Source organism: Micropterus dolomieu, linkage group LG13 (genome assembly GCF_021292245.1).
Source record: "Micropterus dolomieu isolate WLL.071019.BEF.003 ecotype Adirondacks linkage group LG13, ASM2129224v1, whole genome shotgun sequence".
NCBI lineage: Eukaryota > Metazoa > Chordata > Actinopteri > Centrarchiformes > Centrarchidae > Micropterus > Micropterus dolomieu.
Genome location: NC_060162.1, coordinates 5,132,936 through 5,152,050, shown reverse-complemented (window position 1 = coordinate 5,152,050; position 19,115 = coordinate 5,132,936). Strand labels below are relative to the sequence as shown.

The 19,115-nt window shown below is 37.9% G+C and overlaps 1 protein-coding gene across 1 annotated transcript; it reads left to right on the top strand.

Moving 5' to 3' along the window:
• The first annotated feature begins 9,474 nt into the window (after positions 1-9,474).
• On the top strand, positions 9,475-14,131 carry LOC123982185 (corticotropin releasing hormone binding protein). The gene is made up of 7 exons (XM_046067604.1): positions 9,475-9,555; positions 9,663-9,756; positions 10,205-10,362; positions 10,892-11,102; positions 11,502-11,647; positions 13,155-13,272; positions 13,362-14,131. The coding sequence occupies exons 1-7, from the start codon at positions 9,475-9,477 to the stop codon at positions 13,514-13,516; spliced, it is 963 nt and encodes a 320-aa protein (XP_045923560.1). The 3' UTR covers positions 13,517-14,131.
• Positions 14,132-19,115: the final 4,984 nt, after the last annotated feature.

Below are 19,115 nucleotides of genomic sequence, written 5' to 3'. Positions count from 1 at the left end.
AACACCACACTGAAAAAAAAACTAAAAATGTAAGTAAAAGCCCTGCATCCAAAATCTTACATTTCAGCAAAATTTTATATCAAGAGTAAAAGTACTCATTGTCCAATCATATTATAAGCAGTAATGAAGATTCTGAAAGGGTGCACAATGAGTACTTTTACTTTTGATGCTAAATAAGTATTATTTGCCGATTTGTGCTTTTACTTGTGTCCTATGTCTAGTGGGAAAGTAAGAGTGCTAAAAGTGAAATAACATCTGTAGGTTTTAAAACCATAACAATGTGCTGAAAGATGCTGAAGCTTTAAGTTTGCCTTTTAAACCTGTCAGGGAGAGCAAACAAAGCAAATTATTCACATCCACTTGCACAGCTTTCTCTGACATTATAACTGTCGTGTGTATAAATGAAAGAAATCACCTGGCTATAATGACAAAATTTACATCATCTTTCATCTTTCTGTACCGGCAGAGAACAGTGTTATCACCTGATGGGGTACTGAGTGCATAGCTTAGTCTCAGGGTGCCAGACGCAGAGCTCTGCTAAGGTGAACCAACTGAGAAGCCTGTTCGAGGAATATGCACATGTTCATAGAACCGGGAACGGAAGTGTGGCAATGAAGGGTTGAGGGGTGGGTTGCTATAAATATCTCAAGACGCCTAAGAAGCTGCTTTCTAAGCTTTTCATGAGAGACACATGAAAACACTTTGTCAACAAAGAGCTTTTCACCGTGGTGGCAGGTGTTGCGTCTAATTCTGGAGCATGACTGTGATACTGTAGAGGTTGCACAGCCAAATGACAAACCTTTACTTTTATTCATTTAGCTGACGCTTTTATCCAAAGGGACTTACAATTGCTATACATGTCAGAGGTCACACGCCTCTGGAGCAACTAGAGGTTAAGTGTCTTGCTCAGGGACACAATGGTGGATGGGTCACAGTGGGGAAAACCCGGTTGTTTAACACCAAAGGCAGGGGTCTTATCCATTGCTCCATCACCACCACCCACCTTCTTTAGTTGTGTTATGTTTGAATTATGACCCAGTTCATTTTCCCTGAAGACCCAGTTGAATTTCCCTGATTCAAAGAAATGTGGATGTTGGCTGAATCAAATGTCTGCATAAGATGAGAGGCCTGTATATCTAAAGATTGTCATGTTTCATGTTCACTGTCAACACAGCAAAACCAGGACAAGCTGTCAGCTGCCTGTATCAAATGAGGTTTTAATGCTTCACTCTGCTTATATCACTGATTGTATTTCCTGTGTTCTGGCCTTGTTTGGGAATAGGAAGAGTGGGAAGCCACACCTTTATGTTACATCCAAGACACCCCTAGACCTTGGGACGTCACAATGATCAATTTTTGATCTGCTTCCTTCAGAGTGTAAATTCAAAGTCTAAAAAGAACTGAAATATACTCGAATATATATACATCTCACAGACTTGCTTCACCTTCACAATCCTCCCAGAAACCTCCGACACAAACCTCCTCTCCCCACCACTCAAGACCAAGGACCATACCTGGGGTGAAAGAGCTTACACCACTGCAGCCCCCACACTCAGGTCACTTATCAAAACCTACCTCTTTAGATTAGCATTTAAACTCGAATAATATTGCATTTCACCTACCACTAATTGCTAATTTTATGGTCATTTATGTATTTTGTTCTAATGTATCTCTTTTAATGTAGCCGGCTAAATGTGTTGTTTTATTGTAAAGTGTCTTTGAGTGTTCTGAAAAGTGCTTTATTATTATTAATATGACTAATTATACAATAAGACATGCAATTTCTCACTTTGTTAGCAATGCTAGCAGCATGGTGTGCGGGTTGGTTCACCACTTTGGTCCAGACTGAAGTATCTCATCAATTATTGGATAGATTGCCATGAAATATGGTTCACACATTCATGTTCCCCTCATGATGAATTGTAAGCACTTTGGTGATCTTCTGACTTCTCATTTAGCACCATCATCAGATCCAAATAATAAAGACTTTGTTTTATGAGAAAATAAAACTAATTACATCAATCACATCACCAAGATGGTGAACATAGCAAACATCATTCATATTAAACATCAGCGTATTAGCATTGTGAGCACGTTAGCATGCTGACATTAGCATTAAGCTCAAAACATTGCTGTGCTGAAGTGCAGACTTTAAGTGTTGTTTCTAACATTTCCAAATGTTTTTAATGTTATAGAAGCTGTTTATTGTTTTGTTGACTCTGTATGGGTTTCTTTTGTGCCAAGATGTCATATTTACCCATTTATTTACTCCATGTATGTTGAAGCAGTTTGAGGACAAAGGGTCATTTACATCCTCCAATGAGTAGATAATAAAACTGAATCTTGACTATTGCGATCCAGGATCAAGGATCAAGGATATCTTTATTGTCCCCAAGGGGCAATTTGTTGTACAGACAGCAGCCAACAAACAATTATCAACAGTCACAACTCACAAGCAAGCAAAATTGGCCAAAAATAGATAAAACCTAAGAAATACACTCGCTATAAAAGACCACAGTAGATATAAAAACAATAAAACAATAAATCTGAATTACAGCCAATTATTTAAAAGGCCTATGGCAGCTGGGACAAATTAATTTTAAGTCTGTTTGTCGTGCATGTTGGCATCCTGTGTCTACGGCCCTGAGGAAGCGACTTAAACTCCTTAAACAGAGGGTGGCTAAGATCAGCCAGGATTGAATGGGCCTTCTTCAAAGTCTGAACCTTATATAAGTTTTTCAAACTTGTGCCTGCAATTTTACCGCACACTTTGATGATGCTTTGCAATCTATTTTTATTCATAAGGTTGAGTGACCCGTACCAACTGACCAGCGAGAATGTAAGAACAGATTTGATAAAACAAGAATAAAACATTTTCTAAAAAGTGTAGTCACATTAAAACTCTGAAGCTTACGATATGAATGCAGAATATGCAGAACTTTCTTACACACAGCATCCACCTGAGGCTCGAAGCTATTGCGATGTGATCATGTTGCAGATTTGTGTCTTGTTAAACTAGAAAGAATTGTAGCGAGAAGGACAGCAGTTTAAAATGGCAAGACCTATGCAAGCTAACACAGCATTTAAGTGTGTTGACTGGAGGAGAAAATTTTTATATCAGTGATTCTACACTGTACAGTACTTGGAATGCAGTAAATGCTATGTGAATAGCTAAATTAACTCGCCCTTGTTAAATTGTTTTTACATGTCAACAAACAAATATAAAATTTAAAAAAGACTATCTGTTGATCTGTAATCTTAATCTGTTAAATTCTGAAATGTTGTTGGGTTTAATACATTGGATGATATGAGATACTACTTTACTGGGACACCTGTTATCTGAAGGCAAGTGCTGAAGTATTTTCAATGTCAAGTTTAGGGGTTAGCTCTGGTTTGCATATAAAATGCTGTGCATAGCTGCTGGTATATAAACTTTGCTCCACCTAATGCATGGAGGTAATGCATCAGTGATGATAATCCAGTAATATAAAATACAGATATATAACAGGCTGGGGCCATTCTGCTCCATAAAGATTACTTTTACTTTTGATACTTAAAGTGCTTTTTTTAAGTCGAATTTTAAATGCAGGGCATGTACTACAGTAATGTTGTGCAATTATGTTGCAGTATTACTACTTTTACACAAGTAAAGATCTGAATACTATTTTCACTCATTCTTATTCTTCAGGTGTGATGATATGGATGCATGCGTACATAGAGTATATGTACACATACACTACATTAAACAGTTCTGAGCTCTTTTAGGACATCTACTCCATTGAGCTTGACAGTTCATTGTTAACAGTAGTGAAGGTTTGTGAAGGTTTTTTTTTATTTAAAGGATGCAATTATTTTGCAGACTCCTCAGCTGGCCAGCAGATGGCATGAGAAGTACGGTAGATGAGATTTGATCAGCTCCACACAACTGGCTGTTTTTACAGCTTGCAGTAGGTTTACTTCTTGTGATCAGAAACTGTTAAGTGTTGTGTAAAAAAAAAAGGGATGCCAAAATGTGGGAGGAAGTAAGAAAACACAAAAAAGTGACACAAATGAAGATTGCCTTGATGTCTTCCCAAAACAAAAGGAGGCATCAGACTCAGATCACAACAAAGAAAACAAATGAAAAGAAACATGACGTGAAGGTTTACAGAAGTGTGTCATATTAGTCAGTAAGCATACAACAATGGAGTTAATGGGATGACACAGATAGGAGACAATAATGTAAACTGTAAATAAGAAGAAACAGCTGGATGTTAAATCACACAAACAAAGAGGCAACAAAGCAACATTTTCTGCGCTGCGATTGTGTTCTGGCTGTCTTATCTTCTCTGAAATAATAAATTGAATGCTTAGTATTAATTGTGTGTTTCTCAGATACATAAATGTGTAAAATAGGTAAAAGCCATCCTTGGAAGACACATGAAAGCTAAAGATGCTGAATGCACTCTCATCCTGTTTACCAGCAGGCTGGATTTCAGTCTCTTCTGCTCAACTTGCAAGAATGTGTAGCTTACCCTGTTATGACATAAGCAGGCCTTTGTTTCCCTAAATCTGAATTATGCATGGCTGAACTGAATCCGTCTTACACACACACACACACACACACACACACGCTTGTGTTACACTTTGATGCATGAAGGAGGCTTTCACACTTGTTTGTGTGTGCATGTGCTTGTCCATACATGAATGTGAGCATACACACATGACATCTGAGAGCATAGCTGTCACATCTGACTATAACTTCATTTAAACCTTATTGTGTGGAGCTCTCTTGTTTGCAAAACATTTTTATTTTTTTATCAGGCTTGATTGTCTCAAACAAATGCACCAACTCTGACTATAAGAGTGAAAGAATAATTTTACAGATTGTGATGAGGAGATCACTAAAGCTGTAGTTAATGTTCATTAGTTTTATTTGGTATTACGTACAAGACTCACAGGGGTTTATTGTGGTTAATTTTGTATAATGTGTTGCTTGTCTGGTTTGTTTAGTGGTGTTCTGTCACTGTGTGTATGTTTTAATTGTAACCTGCCAAGGGACTGCAGGTCTTTAAGCTAGCCCTAGTAATGGGATTTTGTCAATGCGACAGTGTCACACCTGTGCAAGATGCAGTCACAAATTAGGGAAGGGGCCAATGACTTTTTCTTGTTGTCTTTCCTGCATGAATTAATTTTGGTATAATATTATTCTTTTCTTTATTATTATTTTATTGTACTTGTGTAACTCGATGGATGAAATGAAACCTTTAGTTTTTTTTCTCATCCTGATCCAATCACCTTTTGTCACCCACTAGAACAGCTGGATGTCATGACAAAGATTACTCTTGCAGGCCCCTGCACGTCTAGCACGTCAGCATTGATTGAAGGTGATGGCACCGGAGCTTACCAGAAAACTCAAAATGATATGATCAAACCCGGACCTGTTTTCTGTCTTCTTATCTCTCCCACCTTTCTGAGCATCCAAATGTGTGGACAGGAGACTATCAATAAGGCATGACAGTTTATTGTGTGATACAAAAATGCAATTTTCTTATTACTGAACTTTTACAAAAGTTTTCAATAAAATGTAATTGCTGCTGAAAACGAGGACTGTTCATCAGTGTCAGGAGAGAGCAGATACAAGGCAACCACACAGTCAAGTCAAAGCATCTCAGTTGCAATGTTTGGCTCACGACCCTGCGAGGCAGCATGTTTGGAATTTGTATTAACCTGTGTGGTGCTGTTTCTGCTGTCTGCATTTATTTGTTTAAATTTATAATAATCTTTTGACAATAAAACATCATCATCCGAAAAGAAATATTTTGGTTTTGTTTCATCCCCTTCTCCTGATTAAGCTATAATCAGCTCAGTATACTCACCTCTGTCATTTTAGAGTCTTCCTGCCCTCGTGTGTCTCCTGCCTGTGCCTTGATTGGTGTCACCTGTCCCTCTTTACCCCTCCTGCCTTGTGTATTTAGTCTGTGTGCTCCACTTATCTGTTGTTCGTTTTTTCTTTCCACATTGAACACGCCGACATTATTAGTATTTTTATTTATTTTAACAGGTGGCGATGGTGCAGCAGACAAGACACATTACTTTGGTATGGGAGACCCAGATTCAATTGCCATTGTGACACATCCACCATTGTGTCCCTAAGCAAGACACTTTACCTCTAGTTGCTCCAGAGGTGTAAAAATATATATACAGCAAATGTAAGTCGCTTTGAATAAAAGCATGAGCTAAGTGTAATGTATTATTACCAGTTCCCCTAGTGTGTTTTTAACCTTTTTCTTCCATGTACTTCGAGCATGAAGCATGAATTTTTCAATCAACTTAAAACATTTTCTTCTGCTGTGACTTTGTCTCAATTATCAAGTTATTACCAAGTTCACTTGTATCTTTCCTTTAAGTTTATATGCAGTTGCACCACATCTAAGATTTCCCTGTGTTCAGTGGGAACATACAGTTAGATCTGTTTTTAAATGATTTGGCTCAAATTGTTTCAAAGAGGCCACTGTTTTCAGAGAAATGATCCGGAAAGAAATACACTTTTGAAAAAAGGAATACATTTGTACATAATCTGAAGATGCCTAATTGAGAGTGAAGCCGGACACAAGAGGCCCTCATGCCATATGGAGCATCGGAGCAATGCATATGGAGGCATTTTTGTCCAAAGAGCTGCAACTCACGCAGATGTGAATACTTCCTCCTGCAATGGTGAAAGCGCATTTGAGAAATCTAATCTGCTGAAGTGGGCATTAATTATGTCAGACCTCTCCACTAAAAGATAATGTACATAACTTCCAGAAAGGACACAATGGGAAGCATTTGATTTGATGGAGCCTGTGAAACTTCATCACCAGTATAATGGCTCCTTTTCATTCAGACCTCTCAGGGCTAAATGAAAAGCTACAGAATCCCTCAAGTGGCTGGCATCTTGGCAAATTCACTCAGAAGCCAAATAAAACTCCCTACGCACATTGATTTAGAGTTAGAAAATAGTTTTGATGAGCATTCAAACAGAAATGTCTGTATGCAAATTTCAAATCTGCTCAAATCAGTGGGCGTAATGAAAAGTGTGTGTCTGATGTGAAAAATTAATGTTCATATTTGAATATAATGTAGAAATCATGCCATAAAGCTTCTATAGTAGTCAGTGATAGAAAACACTAACAAAAATAAACAAAATCATTCTTCACACAGAGCAACTGTTAGGTTTACTTTTTCTATATAGAGCCCATTACACCTCTAACCTGCCAAGTGGGTTCTACATCCTATACTGTTAACAAACATTTCAAATAAAAGTGGGGGTGGGGGTTGGACTTATTTAATGCTATATGAACAGCAGCAGCGGTGACAGCACCAGTGCAAGTGTAGAAAAAGAGTGAGCTGAGCACTGACGGTTTAAGTACAATGCCGTGATTAACAGGCGGTGTACTGGATACACAGTATTTGCAGTCATGGGAGTATGCCATGTGAGTGTAACAGCCTGATCTAGCTTGCAGGATTTACTTCATTTAAGGTTAGGTGAAAAAGTGGTGATGTCACCTGGAAGAGGAGCAGGACTTTGCCTCTCTAGTCAGTTGAACTATCCAGCATCAATATGAGGATTAGTTAGAGGATGAGAACAAGAGTTATATTTTTACAGCTTACATAATCTTTCTATTATGAGCTGCATGCAGATGAAGGAGCCGTGAGAAGTTTAAATTTTTTGTACTAATTTAAAACTTGTATCTGCGTTTCCATTTGCCTGCAAGGTGAATGAAAATATATTTTTTTATGGATTTTCCAAGCTGACTTGTCAAGTATATAATATATTTCTTATCTTGGAGACACAAACATGTTGCTTCGTATCACTTACAACTAAGAGTATGGATTACCACGAAGCCCAGTTTCTGTATTTTAGTAGACTGACCTTTTCAACAGCCGGAGGCACCTGCAGACCGCAGGGACTGTGCTCATACAGTTGGAAGATGAGTACTCTGTGTCCTTGACTCTCAATAAAACATGTTAATGTAACTTAAAACTTTTCAACAATCATGTATTTCAATGTCATTTCATTTAATTGCACTGATTTTGTTTTCATGTCCATAAACAAGCACATTATGCTTTACAGATGCTGCAAGACAAACCAGATGTGCAGAAACACATTCACAATATCCACTTTGTGTGATGAGAGAAATTACCCTGTGTTTTGTCCAGTTCATAATCAACAAGTGATTATGTGTACCATTGGCGTGTAGTTTGTTTGGTATTTTGGTATCGTTTTTCATTCACATTTCAAATGAACCTCTCCGTGATACAAAAACATAGGGTAGTGTTTGTTTGCCATTCACCCAGGTTTTTCTCACCCTCCTCAAAATGATCTGGACTACAGCGCTGAAGGCTCACACAAGGCAAGCGTGAAAACAGCTTAGTGAATGTACTCCGGGTGTAAAGTGAATGCTGTATGAATCACAGCAGGTTGCTACATGAGTTAGACGCCACTGTTGTGTGAATACAAACTTCCCACCGTACAGTTTTATCAGTCGAACAGGAACAAAGGAATGTCAGAGATGAGAAAACCGAAACTCACACAGGAGGTTTCAGTTTCACAGAAAAATGCATTATATGATTTTAGAAACACAGAGTTTCAAGGTGAAAAGACTCTACTTGTATGGTGCCTTTCTAGTCTTCCCACCACTGAAGGCACTTTACACTACATGTCAGAGTCTCCCCCATTCACACACTGATGGCAGCTGCCACGCAAGGTGTCACATCTGCACATGTGAAAGAAACAAATGAGTCACTCACGTTTATACACTAATGACACAGAACTCCAGGAGTTCAGTATCCTGTCCAAGGACACAGAGCCAGGGATTGAACCACTGACGTTCTGATTAGTGGGCAACTCGCTCTACCTCCTGAGCCAAAGCCACACATAACACAGTAACTCCACACATCCTCACATCCCATCTCTTAAAGGCACCCTGTAAAGTTATCTTATAAACAAACAAATGTACAAATGAGCAAATGATATTGCTACACTGGATTCAGTCAATAATCTGTTTTAGTGCAAAAGATAGAACATAAACAACAAAACATTAAAATAGTGTGGCATTAAAATAAGTTTACCCTACATCATGGATCAGCTGTTTTATGATCAGTGCCATGGAAGGACTGCAGCTACCTGAGACAATATGAAGAAAGATGATGTCTGGTGTTTATTGTTTGAGCTTCTTTTGGTATCAGCTGCCCATCTCTCTCTCTCTCTCTCTCGCTCTCTCTCTGTGTCTCTCTCTCTCAACGTGTCCATCCATGCTCTCGTCACAACCACGCAATTGATTGGGTACGGGAGGGAGAGTGGGGGAGTGGAGGAGAGGGGGGTCTACGGTGGGTGACTGCGACCATGTCACTTGGTCGTTACAGAACCTGGTCCTATAAAACGCAGCGGTGCTCGCAGAGTAGCTCAGACTTTCTCTGCTCAGGTGCGCCTTGCAGACAGAGATGCGCGTTATGGAGCGCACTTTTCGACAGCAGCTCTTCTTTCTGGTGTTGTCTCTGTCTGTCCTCAAGGGAGACTCCAGATACATTGAGGTAAGTGTCAGCATATACTTAAGCGTTGTTGTTATTCACTTCTGTAAAGATTCACACATAAGTTCACATTGAACTTTGCACACACACTTTGTCCTCTTCTTCTGCAGAACAACGAGATCTCAAAAGATGATTTATATTCATTTTTCACCTCGGAACTCAAGAGAGAAACAACGGAAGAATTAATGTATCACCGACCTTTACGTGAGTTTTTTGACATCAAGCCTATATCTTGCAAAAATGCATAATTGAGATGTTGTACAGTTTCTATAGGTGTGTGAGACTGAGATTAAAAAAACAAATATTCATTTATTTATCTCTCACATACATTGTCTTTATTACAAAATCATAAAATGTCGATTTTTAACAGGGCATGTGATATTTTTACATATATAGACAGAGTAGTCTGTATATATATTTCAGTTTTAAAGTTTCTATTTGTTTTATTGGTATAAAATGTAACATTTATTTGAGAAGAGGAGCAAATAGGTGATACAGTAGAAACAAAAAAGGGACAAATATTTGTACAGTATTACAGTATTAATTAAACAAAATCAAAATGCATCTTATGCATGCTATTTTCTGGTGGTTTGGTTCATGATATGCATACCTATTCTAATTGCAAAAATGTGTGTGTGTGATTGTCTCCCAGGTTGTCTGGACATGGTTGCAGTGGAGGGTAAGTTCACCTTCACAGCAGAGCGTCCTCAGCTCAGCTGTGCTGCTTTCTTCATGGCAGAGCCCAATGAAATGATAAGTGTGGATTATGACAACGTTGACATCAACTGCAGCGGAGGGGACTTCATCACGGTAAACTTCTCCCACAAAACCATTTTTCTCCTTGTAGGCCTACTTGTTAAAAAAAAAAACTCCATCAGCTGTGAAACAGCATCTAGATCCTGGAAGTGAAGCTAAAATATTACCTATTATTATTACTATTATTTATAAAGACCTTTAGCTGTAATGTGTAACAACAACTACTTAGGTTTATTATTTAATCCTGTATATTCAATATGGACTATGCCTTTGTTTTTGTGCTTGATACTGCTGTTTTGAACTGGGGTCAGTCACTTGCTTGCTTAAGCTTAGAAAGACTTCCAGATTAGACAAAAAGCTCCTTTAACATAACCTGCTTACTTTAGGTGACGTGCCCTCTAAGCACCTTCTCCATGGTTGCTCACTGATGCTCTCTACATGCTAAACTTATCAAGATGGTCTGAACCCTTTGCACTAAGTTCAGTGTGTTTCCCACAGAGGAAAATGAACCAAAATTCAAAGGCTGCACAAATAAACTTTATTGAATCTGAAATCCTTCTCCGTGTTAATGTGTTCCATAAAGGTGTTTGACGGCTGGGTGATGAAAGGAGAAAAGTTCCCCAGCTCCCAGGATCACCCTCTACCTCTGTACGAGCGCTATGTGGATTACTGTGACTCTGGATCACTGAGGAGAAGCGTGCGCTCTTCTCAGAATGTGGCCATGATCTTCTTCCGCATTCACAACGCTGGCAGCAGCTTCACCCTGATAGTCAGAAAACACATCAATCCTTTACGTAAGTAGATTCGGTCTATTTGTGCAGTGATTCATGTGTGAGTCTGTGGAGATGATACAAGCCTAGCAGGGCTAGTCATCAATTGCACCAACAATTGCCATCATTACGTTTCTGGATCAGGACCACGGTCACATGGCAAATGAAAAGTAAAAAAAAAGCTAAACCTGTACAATTATTTTTCAATATCCGCATTAATTTCCTCAATTTTTATATACCAGACAGCTGGGTTTTCATTATTAAATCACATTTGTATTTTATCATTGTCGGTTTTTGTCACTATTTTGCAATGATCAGTTTGTGTGCTTGTGCTTCTGTCTATTTCCACCTGCTTCCATTTAACAATATATTAAGGAAATCTTTATTACTTCCCTCCTTTTACCATTTCTTGTCTCCCTGTAGCCTGTAATGTCATCTCCCAGTCACCAGAGGGCAGTTACACAATGGTTATCCCGCAGCAGCACAGGAACTGCAGCTTCTCCATCATATATCCAGTGGCGATTGACGTCTCTGAGTTCAGCCTGGGACACTTCAACAACTTCCCCAAGGTGAATGCAAAAAATACTGATTTATCTACAGTTTTCACTCAAATATTGCATCAGAGCTCATGATTCTTCACCTCACAACATTGTTTCTCAAGGTTTCCACTACTCCAGGATAATGGAGATTAATTGAAATTTGCTAAGGGTGCTCAAGGATGCAGCAAAAAATTACATTAGGAAAACACAACAGCAAGATGTACTTTCAGAAACATTGCCCCACTTTCAATTAAAATTATGTGATTTAAGTGAACTGACCCTTTAAAATCTTAATGGTAAGTACAGTTCTTATGCTACTTTAATTGCATGTGACTTGCCTTAAGACCCGTTATTTGACAGAATAACAATAATAATGCCTTACCTTCAGCTTACGCCTGCTTTCTGATATTATGACTCACATGTTCCTTTTGTAAATACAATTGTATTCTATTAACATTTCAGGAGTACACAAGTAAACAGAACAGCTCATGCCAGTATGACAAAACAGATCTAAAATTGATATTTTATATTAACAATGTATCAAATGATAATAGCTAATAGTAAAGAAGTCACCTAATTGTCACCTAACTCTGCAGTTTCCCTCAACTCATTCTAGCTTCTTCTTTTAGCCTGTTGTTTTGGCTTTATGGCCAACAGCTTTACTGTTATGGTTCTTTCACCAGCCTCGTTTCACAGTAGGCATGAAAAAGTTAAAGTGTACACTACCTGCCCAGCACCAAATGACAGAGACGGTAAGAGACGAGTTAGTGAACATAGCACCTAAAGAACCAGATATTTCCCTCAGGAGTTGGTGGAGACCAAAAGCAGAGCTAAAAGAAGAGTGAATATTGGACTTCAGGCTGCTAGGAACACCAAATGAATGATAATGTTACTCTGTATCAGCTGGATGTGTAAATAAGGAAACATTCACCACATATTAACGGAAAGGCAGTCAGTTTTGTGTTTGCAGCTCGTTTCCGCGTGGCAAAAAAAATCAGTAAATGCAGGTTAGAGATACATTTTTGGCAAGGTTAAGATAAGAGAAACATCAGAAGACATATTTTCAGTTTCAAATTCACATACTAAACCACTCAGCAATCCGGCTCCTCTGTAACACTTTTTACGATGTTCCAAGGACATCAAGCTACTTCGTTTGCTCCTGAACATAAGCATTGCCTGACTTTTTGAACAGATGGCCAACCATGTTACTTACTGGAGAGCACAGTCATATTTGAATAGAAGAGCACGGAGAAAAACAGAGAAATTTATATCTTACAGGATGCACAGAAAACAGCTGCATTTGTAGCTGTACTCTTTGGGACACATTCATCACTGTGATCTTCTATAATACGTAAAACACATTTTTATTGACAGAATTTTCTTTTTGTCATTAATAGATCTTTTTCACTGTGCTCACCAGTATTATAATACATACTGGCATATCCAGTCAATAGACTGTGATAAAGTGAATGTCGCTCCACTGAATCCTGTTGATATTGATGTCGCACGTTACAAAGCCATGTGTTGATTCCCACAGAGGTCCATGCCTGGTTGTGCAGAATCAGGAGATTTTGTGCAGCTGCTGGGAGGAAGTGGCATCGACACATCAAAGCTGCTGCCCATCACAGACCTCTGCATCTCCTTCACTGGACCAAGTGAGTACACACTGATGCCCTTCCTTCCACATTATCAAACCCCGCCGGCTGAACTAAGACTTAATGTTTTTCTCTCCTTTTTCCTGCAGCCCACATGAAGATTGGCTGTGATAACACAGTGGTGAGGATGGTGTCTAGCGGGAAGTTTGTTAACCGAGTGTCTTTCAGCTACAGGCTACTGGACAGCCAGGAGCTGCAGATGATTAAACTCAACAATGTGGAAGATTTTTGTTTTAATAACTGATTCTGACAGGATCATAAAGTGACAAATGTATCATTTGACTGCAAGCATTTTAAAAATTATTTTATTAAAAACAAGAGATGCACCTGGTGGGTCCCTCTGATTGGATGAAATGTCTTAAATCCAAAGACATGAACACAAAAAATGAATAAGATATATACATTCACAGTGATATAATCATTTGACAGATTCCAATTTCCCTGGACTTTCAATTTGTTTGTTTTTGTTTGAAAAACATTTTCCCATCATTTTTTCACTCATACTGGCTGTTGCTAAATAAATCTTAATGAACTGTCCTTTTGTGTTTGGTGGAACTGCTATTGTTTTTATTTTTGCTTTGTGTATTTATGTGTATTTATTACTACAATACTTGATGGTAATGTTATTATATTATATATGGGTTCATTGTCAACATTCTTGAAAGGGAATGGTGCTGAATTGAATGTTACCTTCTGTTTATTTTGCTGAATGATACATGCTAAGTCATTTACTGTCACTGATGACATAGAGGGCAATGGGTAAAGTGTTCGGTATAATAAATTAAAGTGTTCATTGCCATTATGCAGTTAAATTTGTATAAAACCTTTTTGTAATAAAATTATACTGCATGACAAAGCACTCAACTGTGGTTATGCTCTTACTTCAGTTCTGCCGACAGGAGTTTTCTGATGTGTTACAAAGTGTGCATTGCAGCACTTACAATGATAAACACATTCAAGATCTTCTACATGACAAACAATGTATTATACAGGCTAAAGTGTCCTAAAGTACTGGGATACAGTTAATCTGAATAGCAAGACCAAACTGAATTTGGATTTAAATTGTACAATTAAGAAACTACATATCATTGTGCACTCGTTACAAGCTTTATGTTTCTATAATTGAGCTCAGTTTCAATCAACAATGTTATATCAAGATGCAAAGTATCATTAAACACAGCACAGCAAAGATCAGATCAAAACATCAGATAAATACAAACACACACAGTTTTATATTTACATACAGGATATTCACCACTCTTCTTACTCGTTGTATTCAGATAAAACACCTGCAACTATTCCTGTCTGTTCTGTGCACTGCTCCATTAAATTACTTTCAATTAATTAGTTTCAGTGGGGGAACACATATGGGAGGTGTTTATTGCTCCACCTTTCCAGACAGCACTGTGTCTGTTTGCTCAGTAGTGTATTAAAGTAGTGGGACAACACTAAGACAAACTTTAAAGGTACATTCTGTGGTCATTTGGAAATGTTTGAATGACAAAGCCAATGTCTGTTTGCGTTATCAGTCCATTTGGGATGAATTATTCCAGTATGCGTGTTTGCCTGCTGGTCCTTTTCAGCCATTTCTGATATTGATCTTCAAAACATTTTGGTTTCAATTGGAGTCTTTGGCTTCACTGGATCAAATACAAACCATGTTATAGCCATGGACTGTACATGAGAAGTGGACATAGTCATCATGACGTCACCTGTTTTGAAGCCTCGAGTTTGGCTGATAGGCAGCCGCCATGTTTATTTGTTGCAACTATCGTGGCTGGTCCACGACACTGTTCAAGACCGAAATATCTATCAACTATTGGATGGATTGCCATGAAATGTTGTACAGACATTTACGGTCCTCTAGCGCCACCAGCAGTTTCAATTTGTCCAATATTTTGGTTCATCACCAAATACCTGTAAAACACTTAGCAGTACTTTGTGTTTAGTGCTAATTAGTATATGTTAGCATGCTTGCACACCTAACTGAGAACGTAAACATTACACCTGCTAAACATCAGCATGTTGTCATTGTAAGCATGTTAGCATGCAGATGTTAGCATTTAGCTCAAAGTATGTGTGCCAAAGTAGTCACAGGTTATGGCTTTTTTAAAACACTGTTCACTCACCTGATACACAGAGACTCTACAGGGACAATTATTTGAAATTGGTTCCAGATGACATTATCCCCACAATTTAATTCATTGTTTATAAGAAAAAAACAATTTGAAACTCTCACATCTTGGCAAACAACCAAGAGACCCAAGAGGTTATCAGGGATGCATGTGCCTCTTCATCATTCTTTCAGATGCTGGATGATGTCACTGACGACTGTTTCTGGTATATAACCGCCCCTTACTGTCACCACAGAGAGAACAGCAGCTGATATCTTTGAAAATAATGGCTGGTGAATGGTACCAACCAATGGGGCAGCAAGTGATTAAAGGCCTGCAAGTGTATTATCATTGACAGACACCTGCATCCACAGCCGGTGAAGAACGAGCGTGTGATGCTGTGTGTGTGAGTGTGTGTGTATGTTTAAATACCGTAGTGAGAAGCTCACTGATTTAAATTTGAATATTACAGGAAAAGAAGTTGTGAATACAAAGCAGCTGTACAGCTGCCTAAAGGGACAGTTATTTCTCTCTCACTCTCTCTCTCTCTCTCTCCATATATATATATATATATAGAGAGAGATATATGTACATATATTTATATTTATATAGTTCTATATATATATATATATATGGAGAGAAATAACTGTCACTTTAGGCAGCTGTACAGCGGCTTTGTATTCACACCTTCTTACATACATACATATATTTATATTTATATATTTATATACTTATAGTTGTATATTTTATTTTTTTTTTATCAGCTGTAAGACTCACATTTGGATTATTGTATGTTTTGCTCATTTGCTTGAACATCTGTTGTACTGTGTTACTATCTTACATAGCTTCCTATGTGTCCCTTCTGTGCTCAGTGGTGAAATTAATGAACAAGCCTAATGACGCATTCACTCTGGGAAATTAATTTTCCCAGACAACATGGTCTGAAAGTTATTTTCTGTGGACTATTATATACAGTACATTAGACAGTATGGTATATTTTATATTGTTTGTGTTCTATACATTGTCAGTAAAGGCCTGATCGTGTTCAGAAGTCACTTTCCGTTCTTTTATACTACAAACAGTTGAGATGTTGCTCAAATGAAGTGTTTTGGATGACGGTTTGATTGAACTCCTCTTACTCTACAGACTGAGAAAATCAAGCATGACATTTAAATCTGGCCTTTCTGAGCGGCAAAATTATCAATACTTTGTCAATCACTCAGCAGGGGCTTAAAGCGGATACAAACACTCAATATTTTAAATGCTTTCCCTCTCAAAACATCATATTCATGAAGCAATTCTAAACCAATCAGCATTTGTTGCTTAATAATATACTGTAGGCCTACTGTGTGTATTTTACAAAAGGGATTATTTTTCTCTACATCTCTTTGAGGTGGGAAGGTATATTTGTGAAATGACTTGAATATTTACTGATTGATTGGTTGTTTTTATTGCAAATTAATCAAATAATTTGGCATCCCTCGAGGGATATCCATACAATTTTCCAGGTTAAACCACGCTGTGGAAAATCTGGCTCTTCACGTGCTGTGCTTTATAATAGGATCATCCTCCATCTGTTACTAAGCAGCACCACAGGTGTTCAGGCATATAATGATTATTCGTGTGATTGTCAAAGCTTTTGTAAATGTCTTCTTTAATGTTTCACAACTGTTTCTGCTGCCTAAAACTGTGAGGAAGATCTGAAGCCTAAGTGTATGCATTTTTTGTGTTGTTGTGTATTTGTTTATGTGTACACTTTGTTGTACTTGCTGGACTTCATATTGTACATACTGGAAATTATGCATGTTACTAAAATACTGTACTTTACGAGTGCGCCATGATTTCTCTGCATAAACCACTGATTATATATTTCTGTACTGTATCAACCTTTTCACAAATTTTTCACATTTATTTTCATCTGCAAGCTTCTGATTAGATTGTGTCTCTTTTTCTGATATTGATTTGATGTGCTATATATGTCTGATTTATCTTGTCTCTCTTGATTATTTCATCTCTTTTATATTATGTAAATGCTGGTTCTGAAAGGCGAAATCACAGTAACAGTAAGTAAGTGTCTGAAAAAACACACACAGAAATATCAGTATAAGAGACATGTTAGGCTACATTAAAAAATCTCCCTCAGTTGTTTTCAATCCCTCCTTTTTTCCACCATTATTTTCTTTCCTTCTACTTACTGGACATTTATTTTCAATTGACTTCACACTGTTATTAACAACTATATGTGCTCTTTCAGGCAATGTAACATGTGACATGTGTGAGAAACAAATTCATAATATTTTTTTGGACTTTATTGGTCTTTCACCTGCTTTTTGCTCTCCTTTTCCTCCCTAGCCTTTCTCCCATTTTTATTTCCATTATCGCTCTCCCACCCTCCATCTCGCCGAGTTGGAGTACATGATGACAAAAGTACATGAACCTCATCTTTTCTTATTTATCACATGTTTCTTGTCTGCCCCCTTTTGTCCCTGCTATCAGAGTTTCTGGTCTGGTTGTGATTCCTCCTGTGTTGTGAAGGAGACTTCTGACTTTAAATGTAAAACTAAATAACTGACCAATATTATTTCTGATATGACCATAGAGATCTGCCTAATATTTTGTTTCTGTCAAACACAATTTTAATTGAAACTGGTATTTCAAAACTGTCTCTCCCATCAAGTCTGCAAGCTGGAAACGTAAAAGTAAGTAACTAATCGCCAGTCCCCCACACTGTCATGATCATACTGATTCAAGAAACTATGACACTTGCTTACGACAGATGACTCAAACTTTACAATCTGTAGGAAAAGTCTCCTCTGCTGAAAGCAGAGCTGAAAGTTCCTGTACATGACGTTTAGTCTCAGGAAATGAAGAGTGTGTGTGGAAGTAGAGGCCTTTTATATGAGTGAGAATATAAATATCCAAAATTTAAAATGATCAAATGACACTTAGGATTGATTGCGACCTTTCAAAAGTGGAACAAAAAACATAATTACTGCATGGCATCTTCCCACGGGGTGATTATCCTGCTTGATTACAGCCAATCACAGACAAACTGCATTGTAACGGTGAGGGTTTGTGCAAACACCATCTGTGCGTATAAAAGCATCAGACTTGCCACTGGATTTTGTTTCAGTAATTTTCCTCCACGTCACAGCTGAGAATTTAATTGCAAATAAACTGTATGGTTGGGTATTTGCGGAAAAGGGACGTACAGAGGAAAACCCTTGGAAAATGCAGCTTGAGTCTTCATTTTTGTCCTCCCCAAAGTGAGAATATCAGCGTTTCTGCTTCAGGGGATCACGCGTCCGTGTGATTGGCGGATGCTGCTGGACACAGGTGGCCTGTGCGTACTGGGATCGCCATGCGTCATCGAGACATGGTACACAGTCATTTCCCAAAAGCACAGCCTCTCTCGCCTTGTGAGATGTCCAGTAAGTGGAAGCTGAATGAGAGAACACTTACTCTCACATGCACTCCCACATGTACATTGGTGGAAAGTACATTTAGCTGTACTTAATGAACATTTTGAGGAGTAATTTTGCTGCTTTACATGTCTACTCCACTATATAAGGGAAATATAATCTTTAATTTTCTGCAGCTATTTGACAGTTATACTTGCTAGTTATTTTCCGATTATGATTTTACATAAAAATATTTATTTACATATTTAATGAGCTTAAAAAATACACTACACTTTCTTTTTTTCTATTCTTATTTTTTTGCACCCAA

Excerpts from the sequence above, each read along its gene's own strand:
- LOC123982185 (XM_046067604.1), top strand. The coding sequence starts at position 9,475 with ATGGAGCGCACTTTTCGACAGCAGCTCTTCTTTCTGGTGTTGTCTCTG. Across the intron at positions 9,556-9,662 it reads GAGACTCCAGATACATTGAG|AACAACGAGATCTCAAAAGA; the intron begins GTAAGTGTCAGC and ends CTTCTTCTGCAG. Across the intron at positions 11,103-11,501 it reads AAAACACATCAATCCTTTAC|CCTGTAATGTCATCTCCCAG; the intron begins GTAAGTAGATTC and ends GTCTCCCTGTAG.